The sequence below is a fragment of the Pipistrellus hanaki genome (assembly GCF_964339955.1).
Source record: "Pipistrellus hanaki genome assembly, chromosome: 4".
Taxonomy (NCBI): domain Eukaryota; kingdom Metazoa; phylum Chordata; class Mammalia; order Chiroptera; family Vespertilionidae; genus Pipistrellus; species Pipistrellus hanaki.
In genome coordinates this window covers 26,071,824-26,092,478 of record NC_140506.1, presented here as the reverse complement: position 1 = coordinate 26,092,478, position 20,655 = coordinate 26,071,824, and the positions used below count along the sequence as shown (strand labels likewise).

Genomic DNA, 20,655 nt, shown 5'->3' with positions numbered 1-20,655 from the left:
CAGGAAGAGAAGGCAGAATCAATTGCCTGTTTGACCTTCGTCCAGTCATGGTTTCCTCAATAAAATGTGGACCTTCGTACTACCAGGTGCTGGTATGAGGATTACACAAAGTAACAAACACTAGGGTAGATTCTAGCTCAGTGTAAGCATCCAGTAAGTGATTCTTACCACGAATGAATCGTTTCCCACCAGTAGAACTAAACAGAAGATAGAATGGGGCTCTTCTAAGCCCCTCAGATGGTGGTGGGTGTGCCAATCCAGCCTGGAGACTCAGCCAAGGGTTGGTGGAACCAGTGCCCCTGGAGAGAGGGAGGCAGGGCCCCTCTGCAGCCGCCCAGTTTCTTGCTGTAGTTTCCCCGTGTATGCTGTACCGGAGCACTTACAAATTGGACTGGGAAGTCAAAGGTAGGACTATTCAACAAGTGAATATGAGAAAACTAGAAACCACTTAATTCACTGAATCAGAAAAAAAAAATCCATATTGTTGGAGAGGTTTGAGGATTAATACCTTAGGTGAATGCCAAAGTCACAGAGCATCTTAATTTCTTTGTAGGACTTGAACACTCCAGTGTGTAGCCCTGTGCTAAGTGGGACAGAGGGTAACGGTTAGGAGGATGATCTGCAGCTGTGCCCAGAGTGCTGAATAATGGATTCCTGTCCACAGGGAGCAAAGTCTCAGGTGCCTCCGATAAAAGGTCATGTCCTTGGCTCCCGGTCCTTTTCAGCTCTGAGGATGAAACAAGTCAGCGATCCCCGAGTCAAAGAATTTAAAAACCTGCGAAGTTGGAAGTCTGTGAACGCTCTGGAACAAATTCAGAGTCCGGACCTGGGCAGGAGGGACAAGGCAGGCGGACAGAACGGAGACGCGAGTGCCCTTCAGCGGGGACTTCGCTAAAAGCGCTCCGAATCGGACCCCCGTCCAGTTGAGGTCGGTGTCAGTTACCGGGAGAAGGGGACAAGCCTGCGGGAGCGTGCGGGTTCCCGGGTACCCAGGCACTGGAGAGCCGCTGGTGAGGCCCGACTTGAGGAAGCGGCCTGGGTCAGGGACTGGAAAACCCTGAGAAGCACAAGGGTATCCCACGCACGTTCTCCCCTCGACATCATACGCTTTCACGCTTTTTTTTTTTTTTTTTTTGAGGGGGGGCCGGAATTAAACGGGCCCAAGGGGAGCCCCTTCCGCCCCTCCCGTGCGCTCTGCAAGGCTGACGCAAGCGGTACCCAGAGGCCGCTTGCACCCAGGACCCGCTTGACTCCGGCGTTGCCCGGCAACGGAGCCGTATGGGGATTGGCTGCGTCAGGCTAGTGACCTTCCCGGAGATTCACACTTCCTGTTTCCCCCGGAAGTGATGTAACTGCAGGCCACGCCCCCAGCAGAGGCGGAAGTGGAGCTACCCCGAGGCGTTCCGTGTAGTCTGACTCCCCAGTTTAGCTGCATACCTGGGCCCATGGCCGCCTACCCCTACCGCCCGGGCCCCGGGACCGGCCCAAGCCCCGGCCCACCCGTGGGCGCGGCGCTACCGGACCAGAGCTTCCTGTGGAACGTCTTCCAGAGGTGAGATCGGGCGCGCGGGCGCTTACGGGAATCCGCCGGCTTCCCCTCCTCTTCCCGGCCTCCTGCCCCATCTTCTCCACCCCCCCTTCCCCCGCCTTTCTCCACATTGCACTCGGGCCACCCCCGGCCTCTCCACAGTCTCCTGCTCCATTTTCCACCTTTTCCTCTTCCCGGTCTCTCCCCCGCCTCCCCCAGCCTTCCCCTGGCCTCCTGCCCCATCCTTCTTCCCCGAACCCCCCTAACTTTTCCCGAGGCCTCAGCTCTGCTCACTCCCCTCCTGTCCCACGCCCAGCGTCCCATTTGGTCCCAGGGCTTCACCCTCGCCGCGGGCCCCTCCTTCGCACCGGCCTATCCCGAGGTGTGGCGCCTTCGTAGACTCCCTGGAGCTCTGCCTTCACTCCCTACCCCCTAACAGCCGAGCGCCCGCAGTTGAGGGGCGGGTTCTTGCTCCTCCGGGAGAGTCTCCTGGTGATGCTAGTTTTAGATAAACAGAAACAAGAGTCTGCTCCAGCACTATTAAAATGGCAGCAGTCAGGAAAGAAGCTGGAGCGTGATGGCCGCCGGGACAGGTGCTGTTTTACCTGGGCTCCTTCTGACCATGGCCGTCCTTCTGGTGAATGAATGGGGGGAAATTGAGTGACTCATGGTCAGGGAATGACTTGACTGAGAGAAAGGAAAAAGAGAGAAACTGGTGTAGGCATAACTCAGGTCAAGGAATAGTCAAAGAGAAAGACCTGGGAAAGGAAAACGAGAGTGGAAAAAAATGATTAGGCCACTTTGGGAAGAACCAACGTGGACTTTAGCAGGTGGAGTGCTTCGGCTGAGTGAAGGAGCTCCAGAGGCAGAACAAAGTGAAAGGAAGGAACATGCCAGAATTAATGTAGGATGGTCAGTGGGGTTAAATGTTTGTGCTCGCCATGATTTGCTTTTCATACACTGTTAATCACCAGCTGAATTGGTCTTGATTTTGTAGGGTTGATAAAGACAGAAGCGGGGTGATATCCGACAATGAGCTTCAGCAAGCACTTTCCAATGGTGAGTGGGACCTGGCCATCAGGACTTCTGCACTGCAAGCCTGACACACCTAACTGTTAATTACTGGCACGTGGTGGAGGTGCTTCTGATTTATTTTGCCAAGTGGTTTCTTGGTTGTTGTCAGTGCCACTCCAAATGCCTTTCAGAACAACTGTGTGGATGAGCATAAAGGAAACACTGGTAGAGGAACTTGGGTTGGAGGGCAGGTTTTTGGGAGGGATAATAAGTTTAGCTTTGTACAGCAGATATCTTTCAGGTGTTTGAAGATCATTGAATTTTTTAGGTATTTTTTGCGACCCTCTGGAGGGGATTACAAAGGTCCCAGAGGCCACTGGACTGTGAGGAGGTGGTCTTGTCAGTGTAGGCGTTTGGATAGAGATGAGGGTTATAGCTCTTGTGGGTGGTGTGTTGCCAGCTCTCCATGGAGTTGAGTTCTTGCCCATTTCAACTTGATTAACCCTTTGCACTCCGAACCATTCTGGACATTGGCTACCAGCTACTCCACGCTAACGGCGGAAACGTGCGTTGAATTAACTCAATTCCCCGTAATCACTAATAAACTGCAATGTCCCCTGAGAGGGGACAGCGGAGTGCCAAGGGTTAATTGGGGAAGTACTATTAGAGTTACACTAGCCAAGTAAAGACAGGGTTAATTAGAGAGCTATCCAGAGCACTGAAAACTAGCAGGCTACAGTCTGGCAAATCCTGGGTTAAAACTTTCTAAGTGTTGACCTAAATGGGAGATTTCTTCACATCATATGTTAATTGTGATCAGATGTTAAAGATATTGTCAGCCACAGTGAGAGTGCCCTACTGGCTAAGGCTTTTCTTTTGAGCTTTTTTGCAGTGAGTAAGGACTGATTTGTGATCCATTAGGACTTCTTTTGTTCATTTGCTATAAGTTTTGAGAGTGCTGCCCAAGTTTGTGTGAAATCTGTTTAGTTGAGAGTGATGGCCAAATACTCTCAATTGCTGGAAGGGGTGGGCTCGGTGGGGTCACTGGGGTCAGCCCGCCTGGATTCAAATCCTGCTTTACCAGTTCTAGGAATGTGGCCCTGAGCAAGGACTTGCTTGACCTTTCTGGATCTGTGTTCCACGGTTACTGGGCCGGTAAATTGAGAAAATGCATGCAGAACACGTGTGAGCCTGGCACCAAGCAAGGGCTCAGTATTGTGCTGGGATGAGGAATAGTGGTGTTATTGCCACTGTTACTGGCCAGAGAGCCAGCTCGAGTCTTTGAAGGCTTTTCTTTTCCTAATGACAGTGATGAGATGGTTATCGTCTACTGAGCATCTTACATGTGGGCAGAGTGCTGGTGCACAGCAGGGCTGCTGCTCACATTCCGTCTCAGGTTTACTGCTCAGTCAGGCCCTCTCTGACCCTGGTGCTTCCCCACCTGTCTCTTCATGTAAGTGACCACCTAATGCTTCTAGTGCCCTGCGGTGTCCATCTCAGCCTGGAGTCTGCTCCTTCTGTTTAGACTGTGTGCCTCTCCTGGCTGTAAGGTGGACTCCACCCATCCAGCCAGCCTTCAAACCCCTTTCCCTCCCCCATCAGTGTGTGCCCCGCCCCCTCTGAACAGCATTTCTTTTTCTTTGATGTGTTCCTTTTTCTCCTATAAACATTTTGTAGCTGTCTCCTCCTAAATGAGGGCCAGCGGGTTACTAGGTAGACAATGTTGGTTCTTTTCATTCCTTCTTGAGTTCCTGAGCTGATATAATAGAAGTTATTTTCAGTTCTGATTTTTCTCCCAGGAGTTATTTTCTCTCTGATTTTTGTTTTCATGTTAGAACTGGACTTTGGGCTATTTCAGAAAGTCATTTTAATTAGTTTATTGCTGGTGGGAAACTGAAGTTACAGAACAGCATAGCCTCTCACTTCAGTTAGACCTGTGGTTTGGCATGCTCCCTGTTAAAGTCGAGCTGGAACCACCTTGGAAAAGGGCTTTTGTGGGTCCCGCACACTGAGTCCTTTGTACAAAGCCTCCAAAACTGACTGCTCTCAGGACGTGTGTGGTCAGTGGGTTTGAAAAGAGAGAGGACTGTTCTTGTGCCTTGGTTTTAAAATAACCTTTCACAAACTACCTTGACTTTTAGGTGTTTTTTAAAAATTTGCTGTAGCTCCTTTTTGTGTGTGTGTGTGCTTTAAGGTTTGCTTTAGCATAAGATATTGATGTTTTTTGAGGGGGCATTTTTAGCTATGCTTTAAGAAATAGTAATTCATGTTTTAAGGTATTTTTATCAAAGTAGAGTTCCAGCTAACTTGAGGGGCCCATATTTGAAGAAATGAGACCATCCAGGCAGATAGCCCCTACCGTTGCACCCCTGTCCTGCCCCAGCCCAGTGTGGTGGGTGGTGGGGCTTGTTGCCCAGATGCAGCAGAGGGAGTGAGATTCGCCCCCGGCCCCATCTGCCTGCATGGGGGTGAGGGCTGACTCAGCAGGCTGGGTTACTCAGAGCCTACACGTTCCCAGGAAGGGTCTGTTGGATGATGGCCGCCTCTGGAATGTTCTGACTGATCAGAGTGCGCATTGCATCCATTTGCTTGGATACTTCACACTGAGAGTTTGAGGATGGCAAGCATCTGTCTTCTCTTGGCTTCCGTGGCAGATCCCCAAGAGAAACTCTGGGCTCCCAGGCTCAGAAGAGCTTCCCTGGTGGACAGCACTTTATGTGTGTCTCAGCCGTTGTCCTGTGTGAGTTCATGGGGGGCTCTGGAAGCAGTGCCTGGTCTCCCCCAGACTGGTCCTCATGCCTTTCCTGGTCTTACTGTCTGTTCTTTTGCTCTAACAAACTGACCGTGAATGTTGTCCTAGCTAGTTGTTGAACCTGAGAGAGGTCTGGGGACCCTCAGTACAGCCCAACACATCTGCTCTTCCTAGAAACCCACCAGAGTTTCAGATAGAAACAAAGAAGGTTGGACTTGGGCAGGTCACAGCATTTCTGGTCTCTGTGTTTGGGTGTATGTAAAAATAGGACGACTGGAAGTTGAAATCACTTTTTCCCTCCAGCCAAGCCCATCTCCACCAGCTCCCATCCTGCCTGGCCCAGAACTGCAAGACACTGTCAGATCTACCCGAATGGAGTTTACAGTGTTCACCTTAGACTCTTAGATTGTTTTCATTTTCATTAATGTAACCACTGCAGTGATTGGACCCAGAGTTTCATAGAACGGGTTTCTAAACGGGGCATTTATCAGATCAAAGGGTGTAGCATTGAACTGTCAGTCAGTCTTCAGATGGCTTCTCAGAAAGGCCATATTTCCAGTCGTAGTATTTGAAGCATTAACGGAAGATGACTGGTGAAATGTAGGATGTTACTGAACCTGAAGAGGCACCAAAGTCCTCACATACTATGCGTTGAACCGCATCTGGACCCTGTGGTGCTTCCACCCCCTCCTCATGGGTTCCTCTGGCAGAACAGCCCAGGACAGCTGGACTCTGGGTCTGCTGTAGGGAAGCTCAGAGATCGCCAGTGATGAAGGGAAGTCTGTTTCCCCCCGAAAAAGATTCCAAGTACTTGGGTGTTTCAGTTGTTTCCATGCAAGATGTTGTAAGGACTTAACCCTTCACCATCTCTAAAGTCTACATCAACCAAAGTTTGTGGTTAATAGGACAATTTTAAGAAAGAAAACTCTTTGGAGAGTAAAAGCACAGAATATATTATCGCAGAGCAGAGTGGGATTTCTCCTGACGAGAAGGGAGCAGATATAAATTCCTAAACTCATTTCTGTACTTGGAGTTTAATGGGAAAACACTGAAGCCCCCAGTGATGACTGACCGACCACCCTGCAGATGGCAGCGTGCTCCGTAAGCACACCATCCGTGCAGCATTGCTTCCTAAGGTTTTAGTACTGTTCCCAAGTTATCGGTGAAACTTTGAGTATTCACCTTACAGGAGAAATAATAGTATGTTCCTATTTTCTTTGGTTGAGATGAAGTTGAGACAAGACTTATACATATAGTGAACATATATTTCTATGGAGAAGTCTGTCAGGAAATCTATTGCTTCAAATATTCCTGGACTCGGTGGTTACTGGGAAGAACAGATGGGAATGTTTGAATTTGCAGCTGGCCCAGGAAACCTGGCATAGAGGCTCCCTGGAGGAGAAGGGCTTGTGGACAAAACCCACCTATAGGATGTGTCCTCTGCCTTCAACAAGAGCTGTTGAAATTGCTCTATTGGCATTGCAGTGTGATTTCCTGCAGAAACCTGTTTGCGTTTTCAGGCTGCCACTCAGGTGCATTTAATGCTTAATGTAATCAAAATGTGAAATGTCTGCACATTACGTTTAGGTTCATTGTGGGTTAGTAAGCTTTGACGTAGCCTGGGAACCAGGCCACAGGACTAGCACGCAACAAGGAGTCAGTTACCTGTTGGCTGTTGTTATTGCCCCTGGTTTCTGCAGAAATTAGGTCCCATTTGGTTAACAAGGACGAATGGATGTCTATAGCCTTGGTTCCACCTTCCAGCTCTCTCCATCATTCATTCAGCCCAGACCCTCCAAGCCTCAGGCTCCCCAGCACAGTTGGGTCCCCCGGGCCTGACTCTCTGAGATGCGCCATCTGTGCCCTCACCACGAGAGTGCCTGTTTTGCAGCCTTATTTAATAGTTTTACTTACTGCTTTTGTTGAACACTTGTTCCACCATGCCATTTGCTAACGGCCAGGGTTGATGTGCGCAGTTGGGATGGACGGTGGGTGCAGCCTCATCTCTGAAACCCCTCCAGCTCTGCATAGTCAGCTCAGTTTAGCCCAAACTCACCCCTCTTATCCTATGGCCACTTAGTCTGCATCAGGTGGAGGGAACAGGACGGAAGGAAGGGATGCCAGTGGGTGCCTGTGGTTTCTGGCTTTTGGTCAGTGGAGGGTATCTTCTGTGAAAATCAGTTCATTGAATGGAGCCACTAAGAGAGGGAGGGGACAGCAGGCATGGGTGAAGCAGTGAGAGTCCCCTGTATGTGGAATTTTCCTGTAACATAGTTTTCTTTTTATACTGGTTTCCAATAATACTGACTTTTCCTCATACCTTTCTGTACATACTCCTGCTTACCTTCCCACCAAAGGTCTGTGACACCTGCACACAGGTGCTGTCCAGCACTCATGAGTCATGCCTAGGGACAGGCGAGCCCCTATTCTCTTGGGGGGACTGGCCTTCTTGGAATAATGGCCGTTGCAAGTGTCTGAAGGGGCAATCAGAAGGTGCGGGCAGAGCAAATGGAGTTCCTTTTTAGCGACCTAGAGTATGTAGGGCAGGGGTCTTCAAACTACGGCCCGCGGGCCACATGCCCCGCAGAGGAGTCTGATCCGGCCCGCCAGGTTTTTTGGGCAGTGAGCGCAGCCGAGGTGTTACAGTAGGAATTAGTAGTTCATATAGTCCGGCCCTCCAGCTCTCTGAGGGACCGTGATCTGGCCCCCACTTTAAAAAGTTTGAGGACCCCTGATGTAGGGCATTCAGCAAAAACTCCCTGAGGAAGCATTTCACCCAAGGCTTAAAGAGGAGGTAGGAGTTGGGTGGAGGGTGTGCATGTATTTGGAGGGGCACGTGGGAGGGTGAGGGAAGCCTGTACAAGCCCTGAGTGGCACTTGGGAGTTGCTGCAGGGCCCAGTGTCCCTGAACGTGAGACGTGGCACCTCTGGCCCTCGGCAGGTCAGAGGTCAGGAATGGATCTCTGTGCCACCCAGGACTGAAATGGGTGTGTGTGTGTATGTATTTAAGGGGGGGGTGTTCTTTTTATACAAGTGGGGGATAGGCAGAGATACTGCTTTCCCCCACATTAAAAACATTTTTTGACTTTGTTTTTACTGAGTTTAAAAATTAATAAAGGTACAAATCGCTCTCTCTTACTTTAGTTCCTGTTTGTTTTCAGGCACCTGGACTCCATTTAATCCTGTGACTGTCAGGTCAATCATATGTAAGTAAGGGTGCCGGCGTCCTGCCTGTTCAGACAGACAGGGGTGGGCTGTTGGTACAGCGCTGCTTCCTGCCTTATTCTCCCTGAACTCCAGTCTGGTGTGGGCCTTCACTCCGCCCCTCTGTCTCCTCACTGACTCTTTACTGTCAATTTACGTTCGATCATTCCTTCCTGCCCTGGAGATTTCATGAACACACCGGACTACACACCCCACACGCAGCCCTTATTCCTGTGTAACCACTGACTGGAGCAATCCCCAGATTCTTTACTACATGAAACTTCACTGAATGTGGTGTACTTCTGACCAAGCTGAGAGCATTCAGGCTAGAGGCTTCCATCATCTCCTTGCCTAAAGAGACACCAAATGATGTATCATTTTTTTGTGGCAATAATTCAGACTGGGTTTTTATATCATATATTTTAGCCATTTTGCAAATTCTTTAATAGATTTTTTAAAATCCTCACTTGAGGAGTAAGAATATATTTTTCCCATTGATTTTAGAGAGAGTGGAAGGGAGGTGGGAGAAGAGAGAGAGACAAACATACACACATCAATGTGACAGAGACACATTGATTGGTTGCCTCCCACGTGGGCCCCACAGGGATTGGACCTGCAATCCAGGACTGTGCACTTGACCGGGAATCGAACCTGAGACCCTCTGATGTGCAGGCTGATATTCTAGCCACTGAACTACACCAGCCAGGGCAGCCATTTTGCAATTTTATGTACATATAGTGGTAGTTCTTTTGTATTTGGACCTGGAATTGGGATGCGTTTTTTTTGTTTTTTGGTTTTTTTTGTTTTTTGTTTTTTGTTTTTTTATGAAAGGCAGGTCTAAGAAAACATTGAAGCCAGTAGAATCTCTTTCTCATTGAATGGCCTCTGCTGGAGGATGTTGGTCCTGGGAAATGGAGGAGGCCCCCTGTTCTAAGCCCAAAACTAGGAGCTGGGAGTAAGGGGCACTTTTCTCTGGCATCTTCAGAGCACCCACCAGTGGCCGTGCTTCTGTAGAACCTATTTCAGTGTAAAGTATCCTGTTTATTGTGGCTCTAATAGTGAGGTTTGCTTCCATTTTCTTTTTCATGGGGGGCTGTGGCTGGGTGACAGTCCCCCTGCCCCACTCCAACAGAGGTGATCTTGCCCCTGACTCAGCCAGTGAGCATGATTAGCAGCACTTAAGGATTCGCTGGCTGAGTGCCATGCTGGGGAGGTAGCTGCTGTGGCTGTGTTTCTTGGTGATTAACATCGAGATTCCATTCATTGGGACCACTTGTGCTCTTTTTTTTCTCAGCAATGTTTGACCGTGAGAACAAGGCTGGTGTGAACTTCAGCGAGTTCACAGGCGTCTGGAAGTACATCACGGACTGGCAGAATGTCTTCCGCACCTACGACAGGGACAACTCGGGGATGATTGACAAGAACGAGCTCAAGCAAGCCCTTTCAGGTTTTGGTAATTCACTTACCTTGATTGTGTAGCATGTTTCATTTTGGAACTTAGGTACCATTGGAGTTCTTTTATTTGGTTCAACTTACTGATTTTTTAACCCAGTCTATGTGAAATTTTTGTTTACATTACACAGACTTATATGTTGATATTATTGGAGGAGACTTTTATGTATCCTTTAAATGCAGTTTTTCATCCAAAATGAGATAGGGGCTATGCAATCGTTTATCTTTTGTGAATTGGAATGATGTCACAAGCACATTGAGAATGTAGCTTTGAAACAATTTAAAGTAAGTGAAAAAGATAGTGTAGGGTATTGTATATTTCATGGAACATCAAAATACCCAGAAAGATGATAAAATACCCATAAGTGATGATTCCTTAAGGCTCTAGTGCATAGTGAGGGCCTCAGGTAGAACATTAGAGGCAGCGAAAGCTCCCATTCTCAGGGTGCGTGTGCTGGGTGAGGGTGTGCGTGTGCTGTGCCGTGAGGAGTGTGCCCATGGTACCTTTCAGAGTGGTCAGCGGGCCTCTAATATCCATGCATGGGTCTGAGGGGGAGTTGGGATTTTTCTTTTAGAGGGAAAAACTGAAATGGGGTCTCTTTCAAGGTTTGAAGTTACATTGAGATTCTGATTTGAGGCAATTTTACTTGGCTCGGTGTTCACTGGGCCCATATTACAAAACCCCTTCTATGTCTTTCTTAAAAGGTTTCTTATAAATGCCTTCCAGAAGAAAATAAAACTTAGATTATAATGTACTATTTTCTAGGTATTTCGAGTTTTAATACATGGCTAACATGGTCCTGCCCTCTCCATTTTCCTCTGGTCATGTACTTTATGACTGTCTTCTCTTTCTATTGCTTTCTTTTCTTGCCTTATGAACTCGGACAGAACCAGGTGGAGGCTGGGTGATGGCACAGGAAGTCTGTTTGGAGCTCACCAGGTGTGGTCAGAGTTTGGGCAAGACGTGGATCTCAGATTCTTAGAGTTGGAACTCAGAATGCAACTAATCTTGCGCTACCCTTAGGTGGGAGACTGCTGGGGGTCTGGGGAAGGAGCCAGGGGCCTGCCAGGCTGGGGAGAATGTGGGAGGAGCCCAGATCCTAGGAGTGATTTCTGATCCTGTGGCCTCAGGTGTGTCATGGAACACAGAACTGTGTTTTCTAACCCGGCGAGGCCCAGAGCCTTCTTTCTACTTAGTGCTGTGACCTCCGAGTCCCTGGAGCTCCTGTGGACAGACTCTGCCTCCCAGGCCGGGTCAGACCCAGGGTGTCTGCAGCTGCGGCGGAGCCGCGCAGGCCCAGCAGAGGCCCTCATCAGGGCTGGCACGCCCTCCCGCTGTCAGTGCTGACATCTTCCTGACTTCTGAGTGTTTTTCTGGAGAAAGGAAATATTCTATGGCAGCATTTCTTCAGTTATTCCAAAAAGTTTCTTCCTGTGATTGGTTCTGATATTTCTCCCCTAGGGCTTCTCCAAAGCCTTGTTTTCTGAGAAAGAAACATTGTCATCATTTTCCCCGAGTTGATCATTTTGGAAGAGTTTCTGTTGTAACTTAGGAAATGAGCCACAGAAGCAGAAAATTCCCTTCAGTCTTGACGCCTAAGAATAAGGATCTTGCCTTGGGTCAGAGGGGGATGATTTAGCTCAGCAGAGGCTTGAGGGAGTCAGGGGGTTGAGTACTACGGTGCCCTCTGACCTTTGTCAGCTCCGTGGGGGTATCTCAGGCCAACCCTGGCAATGCTGTGTGACTGACTAGCACACATTATGGATTTGATGGTCCATTCATTTAACAAACTTTATTAGTAGGTGCTGTTTGCCATGAACAGAGACGTGGAAAGGAGAACGTGCACATGGCATAGCCCTCACTCTCGCCAGCGAGGGGTGGAGTGTACTCAGCACTAAAGGCCTTGGGGCAGCTCCACCGTGCCCAGCTCCCCTTTCCTCCGCCCGGCCTGGCAGCCACTAAGCCAGTGCAGTGTTTATTATGAAAACTTTGTGAAAGTGTAATGAACCTTAAACTTATCACTCGTTTCCATCTTTTTGCTGCATTCTCCCCAGCCCCTGCCCCTCCTTTTTATGCTGGAGCAGAAAGGTGCTCAGCCACAGGTCAGGGTGAGGCACTGTGTCAGCACGCCAGGTTTGAAGGGCGGCCAGTCCCCACCAGGGCCCCAGGCTGTGGGGGCAGGGCCATGAGCAGAGGGCACCTCCTTTTAATTATTGTTACTTGGATTTTCACTGGAAGGACCTCGTAGAGAACTGACTGCTCCCAGGTTTTGGCCTCTCGGATAAAAGTTTTTTTCATGACTTGTACAACATTTATTTTTCTACTATGACTTCCTCCACTTTTGTTTTCCCTGCAGTAATATTGAGGACCAGGGACACTGGAAGTTAATGCCAGGGGTGATACAAGTTGCTTCCCTTGTCGTAGATTGTGGAGTTACTGTGTCATTGTTACAGTCTTATCTGTCCTTTCCCAGGCGGGCAGGAGACCATTGGACCCTGAATGAGCACGGCCTTGTGGCTGTGTCCTAAGGTCAGCCCTCACCAGCCTTGGCCTGCCTTCCCTGACCAGGCAGAGGCGCTGGTGTGAGGCGATGAGAACCATGGGGGCGGGAGGAGTGGCAGCTGTCGCTTTCTGACTAGTTGGGCATCCTGGCTTCTACTCAGCTTGCAGGGAGGGGGCCCTGGATATTAGTCACAGATGTGCAGAGCACACTGGCCACTCAGAAAGGTACCATCCATGCATGCATGTTTGAATCTTTTTCAGTAAAGTATTAAGTGTTCATACAGGTAATTAACTGTGAAATTCACTCAGACAGTGGGTGTACATTGCAAAGACTGCAGCAAGACTGAAAATCAGTAAAAATATTTTGGCACCTGGATCTTGTCTCCTGAATAAGTAAGGATACCATGGTCATGCAGGTAGTGGTATGACGAGGGGAGGAAGGGGAAGGCAGTAGGTGTCCTGGGTTAGTTGGCCCCCAGGGATGTCCCCCGTCTTCAGAGCCACCTTCCTGCTGGAGATCTTTTCAAGACACATCTAGCAAATTGCCAACGGAACCAGTGACCCTCTGCGTAACACTGGATTGAACTTTGAGAGGCTACCTTACTCCTTGTAATGTTCAGTTTCCAAATCAGTTCATTTCTCTGGGGAAATATCTGTCAGTGAGTCTGTTTCCTTAGGTTTACATTTTGTTTAATTGGAAGATGTCAGTGATATTTTATCTTTTAAAACGAGATTCTCTAGTAATGAGTTAACCCAGGGAAGCTGAATTATTCAGAACTTTCATGTCTAGGTTAATAAATGTAATAAAATCTATCAGTAAAGGGCTTAAAAAAATCCTCACCAGAAGATATGTTTTTATTGATTTTAGAGAGAGGAAGGGGGAAGGAGAGAAAAAACATTCAAGTGACAAGGAAATATTGATCAGTTGCCTCCCATGAGTGCCTTGGCTGGGGATCAAACCCACAGCCTTCTGGTGTACGGGATCATGCTCCCAACTAGCTGAGCCACCCGGCCAGGGCATGGGGCTTTTTAAAATGATCACTGCGCTGCATCCAAGAAACTGGTCCTGACTGCCCTGTGGGTGTGATGCGAACTAGTGAGTTCACGGGATCCTTCAACTCGCCGTGTGGTCCCGCCTCCAGTTACTCCTCCCACTCCAGGGAGATGCTCTGGCCTGCCACAGTGGTCACCGCTGAGGGACTGGCGTAGCTCAGTGCATAGGAATAAATGTGTGCTGTGTTCCCTCCCCAGCCCAGACCGTTTATCCTGAGCTGTGATAAGAGGCCTGTGTCTGAGGTGAGCGGGGTTCTGAAGGAAGCGCCCCCTCCTGGCACGCTATTTACTCTGATTCCTTTTCAAGGCTACCGGCTCTCTGACCAGTTTCATGACATCCTCATTCGAAAGTTTGACAGACAAGGACGGGGACAGATCGCCTTTGATGACTTCATCCAGGGCTGCATCGTCTTGCAGGTAATTGGGCTCCCTGGAGAGAAAGGGAAGTGCCGTTCTGGAATTTGGGATTTCATGGAGTCAGACACATATAAAATCAGTTCCTGGATCTTCTAAAAGTTAGTCTTGTCTTTGGAGAAGCATCTATAGTATTTTTTTTTTTCCTGTTACACAGAGGTGTAAACAGTAGTGCTCTTTCTCCCCCTGCAAATATTATAAAGCAGTTCATTCAGAAGAGGTTGTTGTCCCTTATCCAGTGGGTTATTTACATGTTTACTCTGCTATTTTTGTTGTATTTTTATTCTGAGGAAATGGGTAAACTTACTATGTGGCTTTCCCTCTGCCCTGCCTTCCTGTGTGAGGTGAGCTCTAACTCCCCAGGCTGGCTCCCAAGCCCTTGGGTCCTTGTGTGGTGTTGGTGCAACTCTTGAGTTGCTGCCCGCTGCCCGTCCCAGCTCCTCACACGTTTCTGAGACTTCATCCTGCGGCCTCACACTTTCCCTCCAAGAGAACTAAGTGCAGAGCTTAACGAGACACCCTCTAAGACAGAAGAGCAATCTATCTTGCACTGGCTGTTTATACCCTGTTTCTAGGTCCCTGCTCCTGTTTCTAGGTAGGGATCCGAATTCCATATATATATATTAAGCTTTAGAACTAATAAACTTAAATCTTTCAAAATTTTTGTTATGACAAATTTCCCCAAAAAATAACAGTAGCAGAGAACCAGTAAAATGAACCCAATCTCTCAGAGTCAACATTATCACCCATGCCATTGAATTATAATAACTATAACCCCCACCCAGCATTATTCTGGAGCCAATTCCACTTATGGAAAAGGGAGTTTTTTCATTAATATTTCAGTAGAGTCCATCTCTAGAAGATAAGTCATTGCAACTTGAATCCAAGTTGAGGTTCCATCTTGTCAGCTTCAGAATCCACGAAGGTGTGAACAGCGTGAGGTTTTTTAATACAATTTGATATTTTTTGAAAACACTCTCACATTTTTTAATTTTCCCGTTCAAATGTGAGGTTTTTCTGATTTCTTTACCGGTGAATCTGGTGGGTTGGGCTCTCCAGATCCAGGTTTGTTAACTCTGATGCTTCAGATCTCTGGGACCGGGAGAGCCTGGCCTCCTTCTGCCTCGGGGTCTGTGAGGCTGGGTGACGTGTTAGCAGTGTGAACACACTCGGAAAGGTGCAGTGTACAATCTCATCAGGCTCTGTAACTGACTTGCTTTAGAATCAGGACTTCCATTTGAGGTTATGGCCCATAGTAAACACCTGATCTTTGTATCTCTGCCTGAGCGAAGGTCAGCGCATACAGGCTCAGCAGCTGAGGTGATGCTGAATCCCCGAGACGCTCCCTGGGAGCTGAGGCCAGGTCAGCCACTGCCTCCAGGCCAGCTTCCAGCTATGCCTGGAGCCTCATTGCCAATGTCTAGTCCCTCCCACCCTTCCAGAATGACCCTGCATGCTGGGAAGAGGTGAGGCCTTGAAAAGAAAACTGCAGGCCACGAGTAAAAAGCCTCGAAAGCATATTCTTCGTCTGCCTCTTTTCCAATAGAAAAAGGCTTTTTGAAAATTGTTTCTGATAAAATTACATGAAAATTTGTAGAAATCTTGGCGAAATACAATTAAAACATAAAGAAAGATTGCCCAGCCCAGCCGGGTGTGGCTCAGCGGTTGAGCATCAACCCAGGAACCAAGAGGTTCAATTCCCGGTCAGCGCACATGCCTGGGTTGTGGGCTCAATCTCCAGTGGGGGGCTGCAGGAGGAAGCCGATCAATGATTCTCTGTTATCATTGATATTTCTCTTTCTTCTCTGAAATTAATTTAAAAAAAAATTTTTTTTTTTTTTAAATAAAGATTGCCCAGACCTGGCCGGGTAGCTAAGTTGGCTAGAGTGTCATCCTGATATGCCAGGCTTGTGTGTTCGATTCTTTGTCCAGGCACATATAAGAATCAACCAGTGAATGCATAAATAAAGTGACAGAACAAATTCATGTTTCTTTCTCTGTCTTCCTCTTTCTCTTTTTTCTTCTCCCTCCCTCTCTATCTAAAATCAATAAATTAAAAAAAATCAAATGAGAAAGAAAGATTGCCCATTGTTCTTCAAGCCAGAGTTAAGTGCTGTTTAACTGTCTTGCACGCACATGCTGGGATGCTCGTGGCTGGCACCGAGGGGAGCCCAGAGGAGACTGCATCAGGCGCCGCCCACATGGCCAGGCTCCAGCCCTTCTCCGGGCCGCCCTGGGCAGCTGGCTGGGCACCCAGGCCATAATGAGCCTGGGCGTTGTTTTCTTCCCTTGTCATGATAATTCTTCAGAATCTGTTGTAGTTGCATCCCTGTCCTCTGGGGCAGCCCTTACCTGACTGTCCTGCCTTTGAGTACTGCTTATGAATAAATTAGAGTGGAGCCCTGGGGTGGGGGATCGGCAGACAGGAAGATGGGGGGGGGGGGGGGCAGGATGGACCCTGAGCTGGCGGAGGGAGACCTGCCCTTGCACGGTGTGTGCCGGTCCTCACCTGCTGGGGCAGGTTCTTAGGGAGGGGCCTTGGGGTCAGGCAAAGATCCCCCACACGTGCCTCCCTGTGCTGGTTTCATCAGTTAGGGCAGTGGTTGGCAAACCGCGGCTCACGAGCCACATGCGGCTATTTGGCTCCTTGAGTGTTCTAACGCCACTTCAAAATAGACTCACCCAGGCCGAAAACCGACTTCTGCACATGGGCCGTGAAGTTTCAGTCACACTGTACTTGTGCACCTGCACGTGGTTTTTTGTGGAAGAGCCACACTCAAGGGACCAAAGAGTAGCATGTGGCTCGCAAGCCATGGTTTGCCCACCACTGAGTTAGGGAATGTGGAAACATGAGTGCTGCTGAAATTGAGTTCCTAAATGTCTTTCTGCCAAGTTTATTTTGTTCCTTTAATATCAGAATCTAAATACCTGTGGTTTTCTTCCTCAGAGATTGACAGATATATTCAGACGCTACGATACAGATCAGGACGGCTGGATTCAGGTGTCATATGAACAGTATCTCTCCATGGTCTTCAGCATCGTATAACACTAGCCTTTTACAAACAACAACATGACTTCTGGAAAAAAAAGACTGAAAATGCCAAATCTCTTACCGTTAGTGAAACGGAGCACAAATGCAGTTGTCTTTATATAGTTAATATTTGGGGACCCAACTGTACATATGTGGATAATCTGATTAACATTTTTGCGGTTGTAACAATAGTCATACTGTTATTCAGATACAGGCGTTTGATTTGGGACTGTTTAATTGTGCCATGAGGTAAGATATGATAATGTTTCAGGTATTCTGCATGTCAAACATATATCATGTGATTTTCTATGTAGCTCCAATTCTGTAGTGGAAATACTTTTATTAGCCAATAGGAATTTTAAAATAATACAGAACTTGCACAGAAGGCTTTTCATGTGCCTTACTTTTTAAAAGGGGTTTATTGTATTAATTTGAATATAAAGGTAAGCAATAAAGCAATTTACTCCTTGTTACAGGCCATCTCTGATGTGCTTGCTCACAAGGGGAGCTGCAAGGGTCTCGGGACACCTTGAGGTATTTTCTGGTGTCCGCACAACTCACTTGTGGAAATGCTTAGATATAATTCATCTCTTATAGGAATGTGTTTAAATTTCATAGAACTTTGAATATAAAAATCCAAATGTAGTTTAGAGGTGTGTTTGTCATTTACTAATGATTCACTCTGCTCTCTTATGGTCTGTTTTCAAACATGAAAGTGAAGTTGAGTGCCCATGACCCTTTGCCCTACCACTCATGGAATTGCTTTAGGCTGTTTCTGCCCTTCCCCCTTTTAAAAATACATTTTTATTAATTTTTTTTGAGAAGAAGAGAGAGTGAAACATGGTTGTGAGAAACATCAATTGACTGCCTCCTACTGGGGATAGAGCCCATAACCTGGGCATGTGCCATGACCGGGAATTGAACTGGTGACCTCTCAGTTCATAGGACAGTGCTCAACCAACTGAGCCACACTGGCCAGGGCACTCCGCCCTTTAAGTGTGTTTCCCAAACTATAATTTGGGGGGCATTGTGTGGATATTTGGTTCCTGGGTGGTTGTCAGAAATTGGGTGGCCCTGCGTGTCCGTGATTGGGCACCTTGCTGGTTGGGGATATGGGGACTTGGGGAGGGTGTGGGTTTCTTATCTGTGGTGTCTGATGGAGGGATGAGGACGTCACTGATGGGAATATGTGGGGCAGAGACTGGCCTTGTGAGCTCAGGTGTGGAGCAGATATTAAAGTACAGATGTGCTCAGGTGTATGATGCAGATACTCTTAGGTGAGTGAAGATACTATTAGGTATGCTACAGATGTGCTCTGGTATTTGGTACTGATGCTCAGGTGTGTGGCACAGACCTCTAAGTGGGAGCGAAAGGTTTTGGCCAGTGGAGGCACAGTGAGGAGTGGGGGACATGAGGTGAGGTGTGGGGAGGTTGGTTAATGGAGAGGTTTTGGGCAGCCACTGAGGGCTAGGGTGGGACACGAGCCTGCTCTCGGGAAGGCCAGAGAGGCAGGTGAGCTTTGGGGAGGCTGGAAGGGTCCTGCTGGAGGGCAGGGCTACCTGAAGGGTGGCGAGCAAGCCCTGGCAGAGGGGCCAGAAGGTAAAGGACACCAAAAGCAACCCACAAGCAGTTAGTCTGCCACATGAGGGCAGTGCAGTCACACCTCAGGGATCCAGCCACCTCCTTCTGACCTGCCATTATGGAATTTACAGCAGCTACTGAGAAACCAGGGACAGTGGTGGGGAGGCAGCGCCCTAGCAGGAACTCTGACTTGCAGCGTTACATTCATCACATTGCTTTGCTCAAGCTGCACCTGGTCCACTTGGAGTCTGGTGTTGGGATGAGCAGAGGAAGCACTGCTGGCAAATGGCCTGGCCTGGCAGTCACGGAGACCACCGCTGTACCCAGTCCCTGTCCCCTGTTCCCCTTCCTTTTTCCCCATTAACTCCTCCCTCATCCTTCACCCCACCCCCGTCACCCATCCTCAGTCCAAGTTCCCTGTCTCCATCCTCCATCCCCGTCCCCTGGTCACTGCCCCTGGTCACGTGCTGTCATGACTTCCTCTCTTGCCATTTGAACATGTGTTGACCCAGCTCCTAATTTGACTTTCAGAGAAATGAACAATCTTCCCAAGACTGTAGTTCTTGCCCAGTTTTTCATGAAGAGCAGTCAGGACAACTGATCTTGGCCACCACCCAGGTCACCACTGAAGTCACCTTTGCCAGCTGGGAGAGTCACCTGTCCCAATCTAGATGAATCTGGACGATGAGGGGAGCAGGTGGGGTCTGGGGAGAGAGGGGGCAGGGTGTCACAACCAGGCCCAAACTGGCAGAGATGGGGATTGTTACTCCTCACCTGGGGAGGGAGAGGGTCGCAGGTGCGGCAGAGGTCAGATCCATTCTGCCTGCTATGTGGCCGAGTCTGTCCCCATGGAGTCCCTGCTGGGTCTCCCCCATCCCCTGTGACCAAGGTGCCCACTAGGAGGGGCAGCCATGCTGCCCTGGATGGCAGGGACCTGAGGAGCTGGGTGGTGTGTGCTCTCCTCATACCCAGCCCCTCACACCACATGACTAATGGGCATGGAACCAGTGTGGGATTCACTGCTTCTCTAGCACTGAAGTGCAGTGTGGACTTATGCATGCACATGTGAGTGTGGTGCACGTGTGTATGAGTGTGTGCGAGTGTGTGCATGTGATTATTTAATCATTGTCTGACCTCATAGACTAGAGACTCCAGGAAGCTGGCCCATGTCTGCCTTTAAGAGTGGGAACATACATACCTGGTGGATAAATAGGTAAAGGTGGCGAATCTTTCTTGTGTGTGTGTGTGGGGGGGGGGGGGGGGCGGGGTAAAATATATAAAACATAAAATTTATATTTTAACTATTTTTAAATGTTTGTTGGTATTAAGCACATTAACATTGTGCAGCCGTCACCTACATCATCTCCAGAACTTCCATCTTCCCAAAATGAAATTCTGTCCCCTTGGAACACTTAACTCCCATCCCTGTGCCCAGTCCAGTACCTGCCATCTACTTTCTGTCTCTGAATTCGATGACTCTAGGGTCCTCATATAAAGGACATCACTGGCCTATTTTGTGACTGTCTTATTTCACTCAGCATAGCAACTTCAAGGTTAATCATTATTGCAGTGTTTGTCAGATTTTCCTTTTTAAAACAATAATCCATTGTATACCTGTACCACATTTTGCTCATCCATTCATTTGTCGGCCATTGTGAGTAATGCTGCTGTGGATGTGGGTGCACAAATATATCTTCAAGTCCCTGCTTTTAATTCTTTTGGTTTTATACCTGGAAGTGGTGGATTATGTGATCATTATATGTTTAATTTTTAAAAAAATTTATTTATTTATTTAAAATATATTTTTATTGATTCCAGAGAGAAAGGGAGAGGGAGGGAGAGATAGAAACATCAGTGATGAGAGAGAATCATCGATTGGCTGCCTCCTGCACACCTCACACTGGGGATTGAGCCCATAGCTCAGGCATGTGCCCTTGACCAGAATTGAATCCGGGACCCTTCAGTCCGCAGGCCAATGCTCTATCCACTGAACCAAACCAGCTAGGGCCTATGTTTAAATTTTTGAGGAACCTCCATACTACTTTCCACAGTGGCTGCACCATCTTACATTCCTTCCAACAGTGCAGAGGGTTCCAAATTCACATCACTTTTTAAGAAAAGAA

At 48.2% G+C, this 20,655-nt stretch overlaps 1 protein-coding gene across 2 annotated transcripts; it reads left to right on the top strand.

The window, feature by feature from the left end:
- The first annotated feature begins 1,352 nt into the window (after nucleotides 1–1,352).
- On the top strand, nucleotides 1,353–17,596 carry PDCD6 (programmed cell death 6). 2 transcript variants are annotated; one of them, XM_084880623.1, is made up of 6 exons: nucleotides 1,353–1,552; nucleotides 2,526–2,587; nucleotides 8,456–8,500; nucleotides 9,793–9,945; nucleotides 13,814–13,923; nucleotides 16,868–17,596. In XM_084880623.1, the coding sequence occupies exons 1-6, from the start codon at nucleotides 1,446–1,448 to the stop codon at nucleotides 16,964–16,966; spliced, it is 576 nt and encodes a 191-aa protein (XP_084736749.1). In that variant the 5' UTR covers nucleotides 1,353–1,445; the 3' UTR covers nucleotides 16,967–17,596. The 2 variants fall into 2 exon arrangements, with proteins under 2 accessions (XP_084736749.1, XP_084736748.1); XM_084880622.1 differs by having other exon boundaries at nucleotides 9,793–9,951.
- Nucleotides 17,597–20,655: the final 3,059 nt, after the last annotated feature.

What these genes read in the sequence shown, in the direction of transcription:
- PDCD6 (XM_084880622.1), top strand. Translation starts at nt 1,446, where the DNA reads ATGGCCGCCTACCCCTACCGCCCGGGCCCCGGGACCGGCCCAAGCCCC. An exon ending in TCAGCAAGCACTTTCCAATG is followed by an intron (nt 2,588 to 8,455) that starts GTGAGTGGGACC and finishes GTTTGTTTTCAG; the next exon opens with GCACCTGGACTCCATTTAAT. An exon ending in GCAAGCCCTTTCAGGTTTTG is followed by an intron (nt 9,952 to 13,813) that starts GTAATTCACTTA and finishes TTCCTTTTCAAG; the next exon opens with GCTACCGGCTCTCTGACCAG.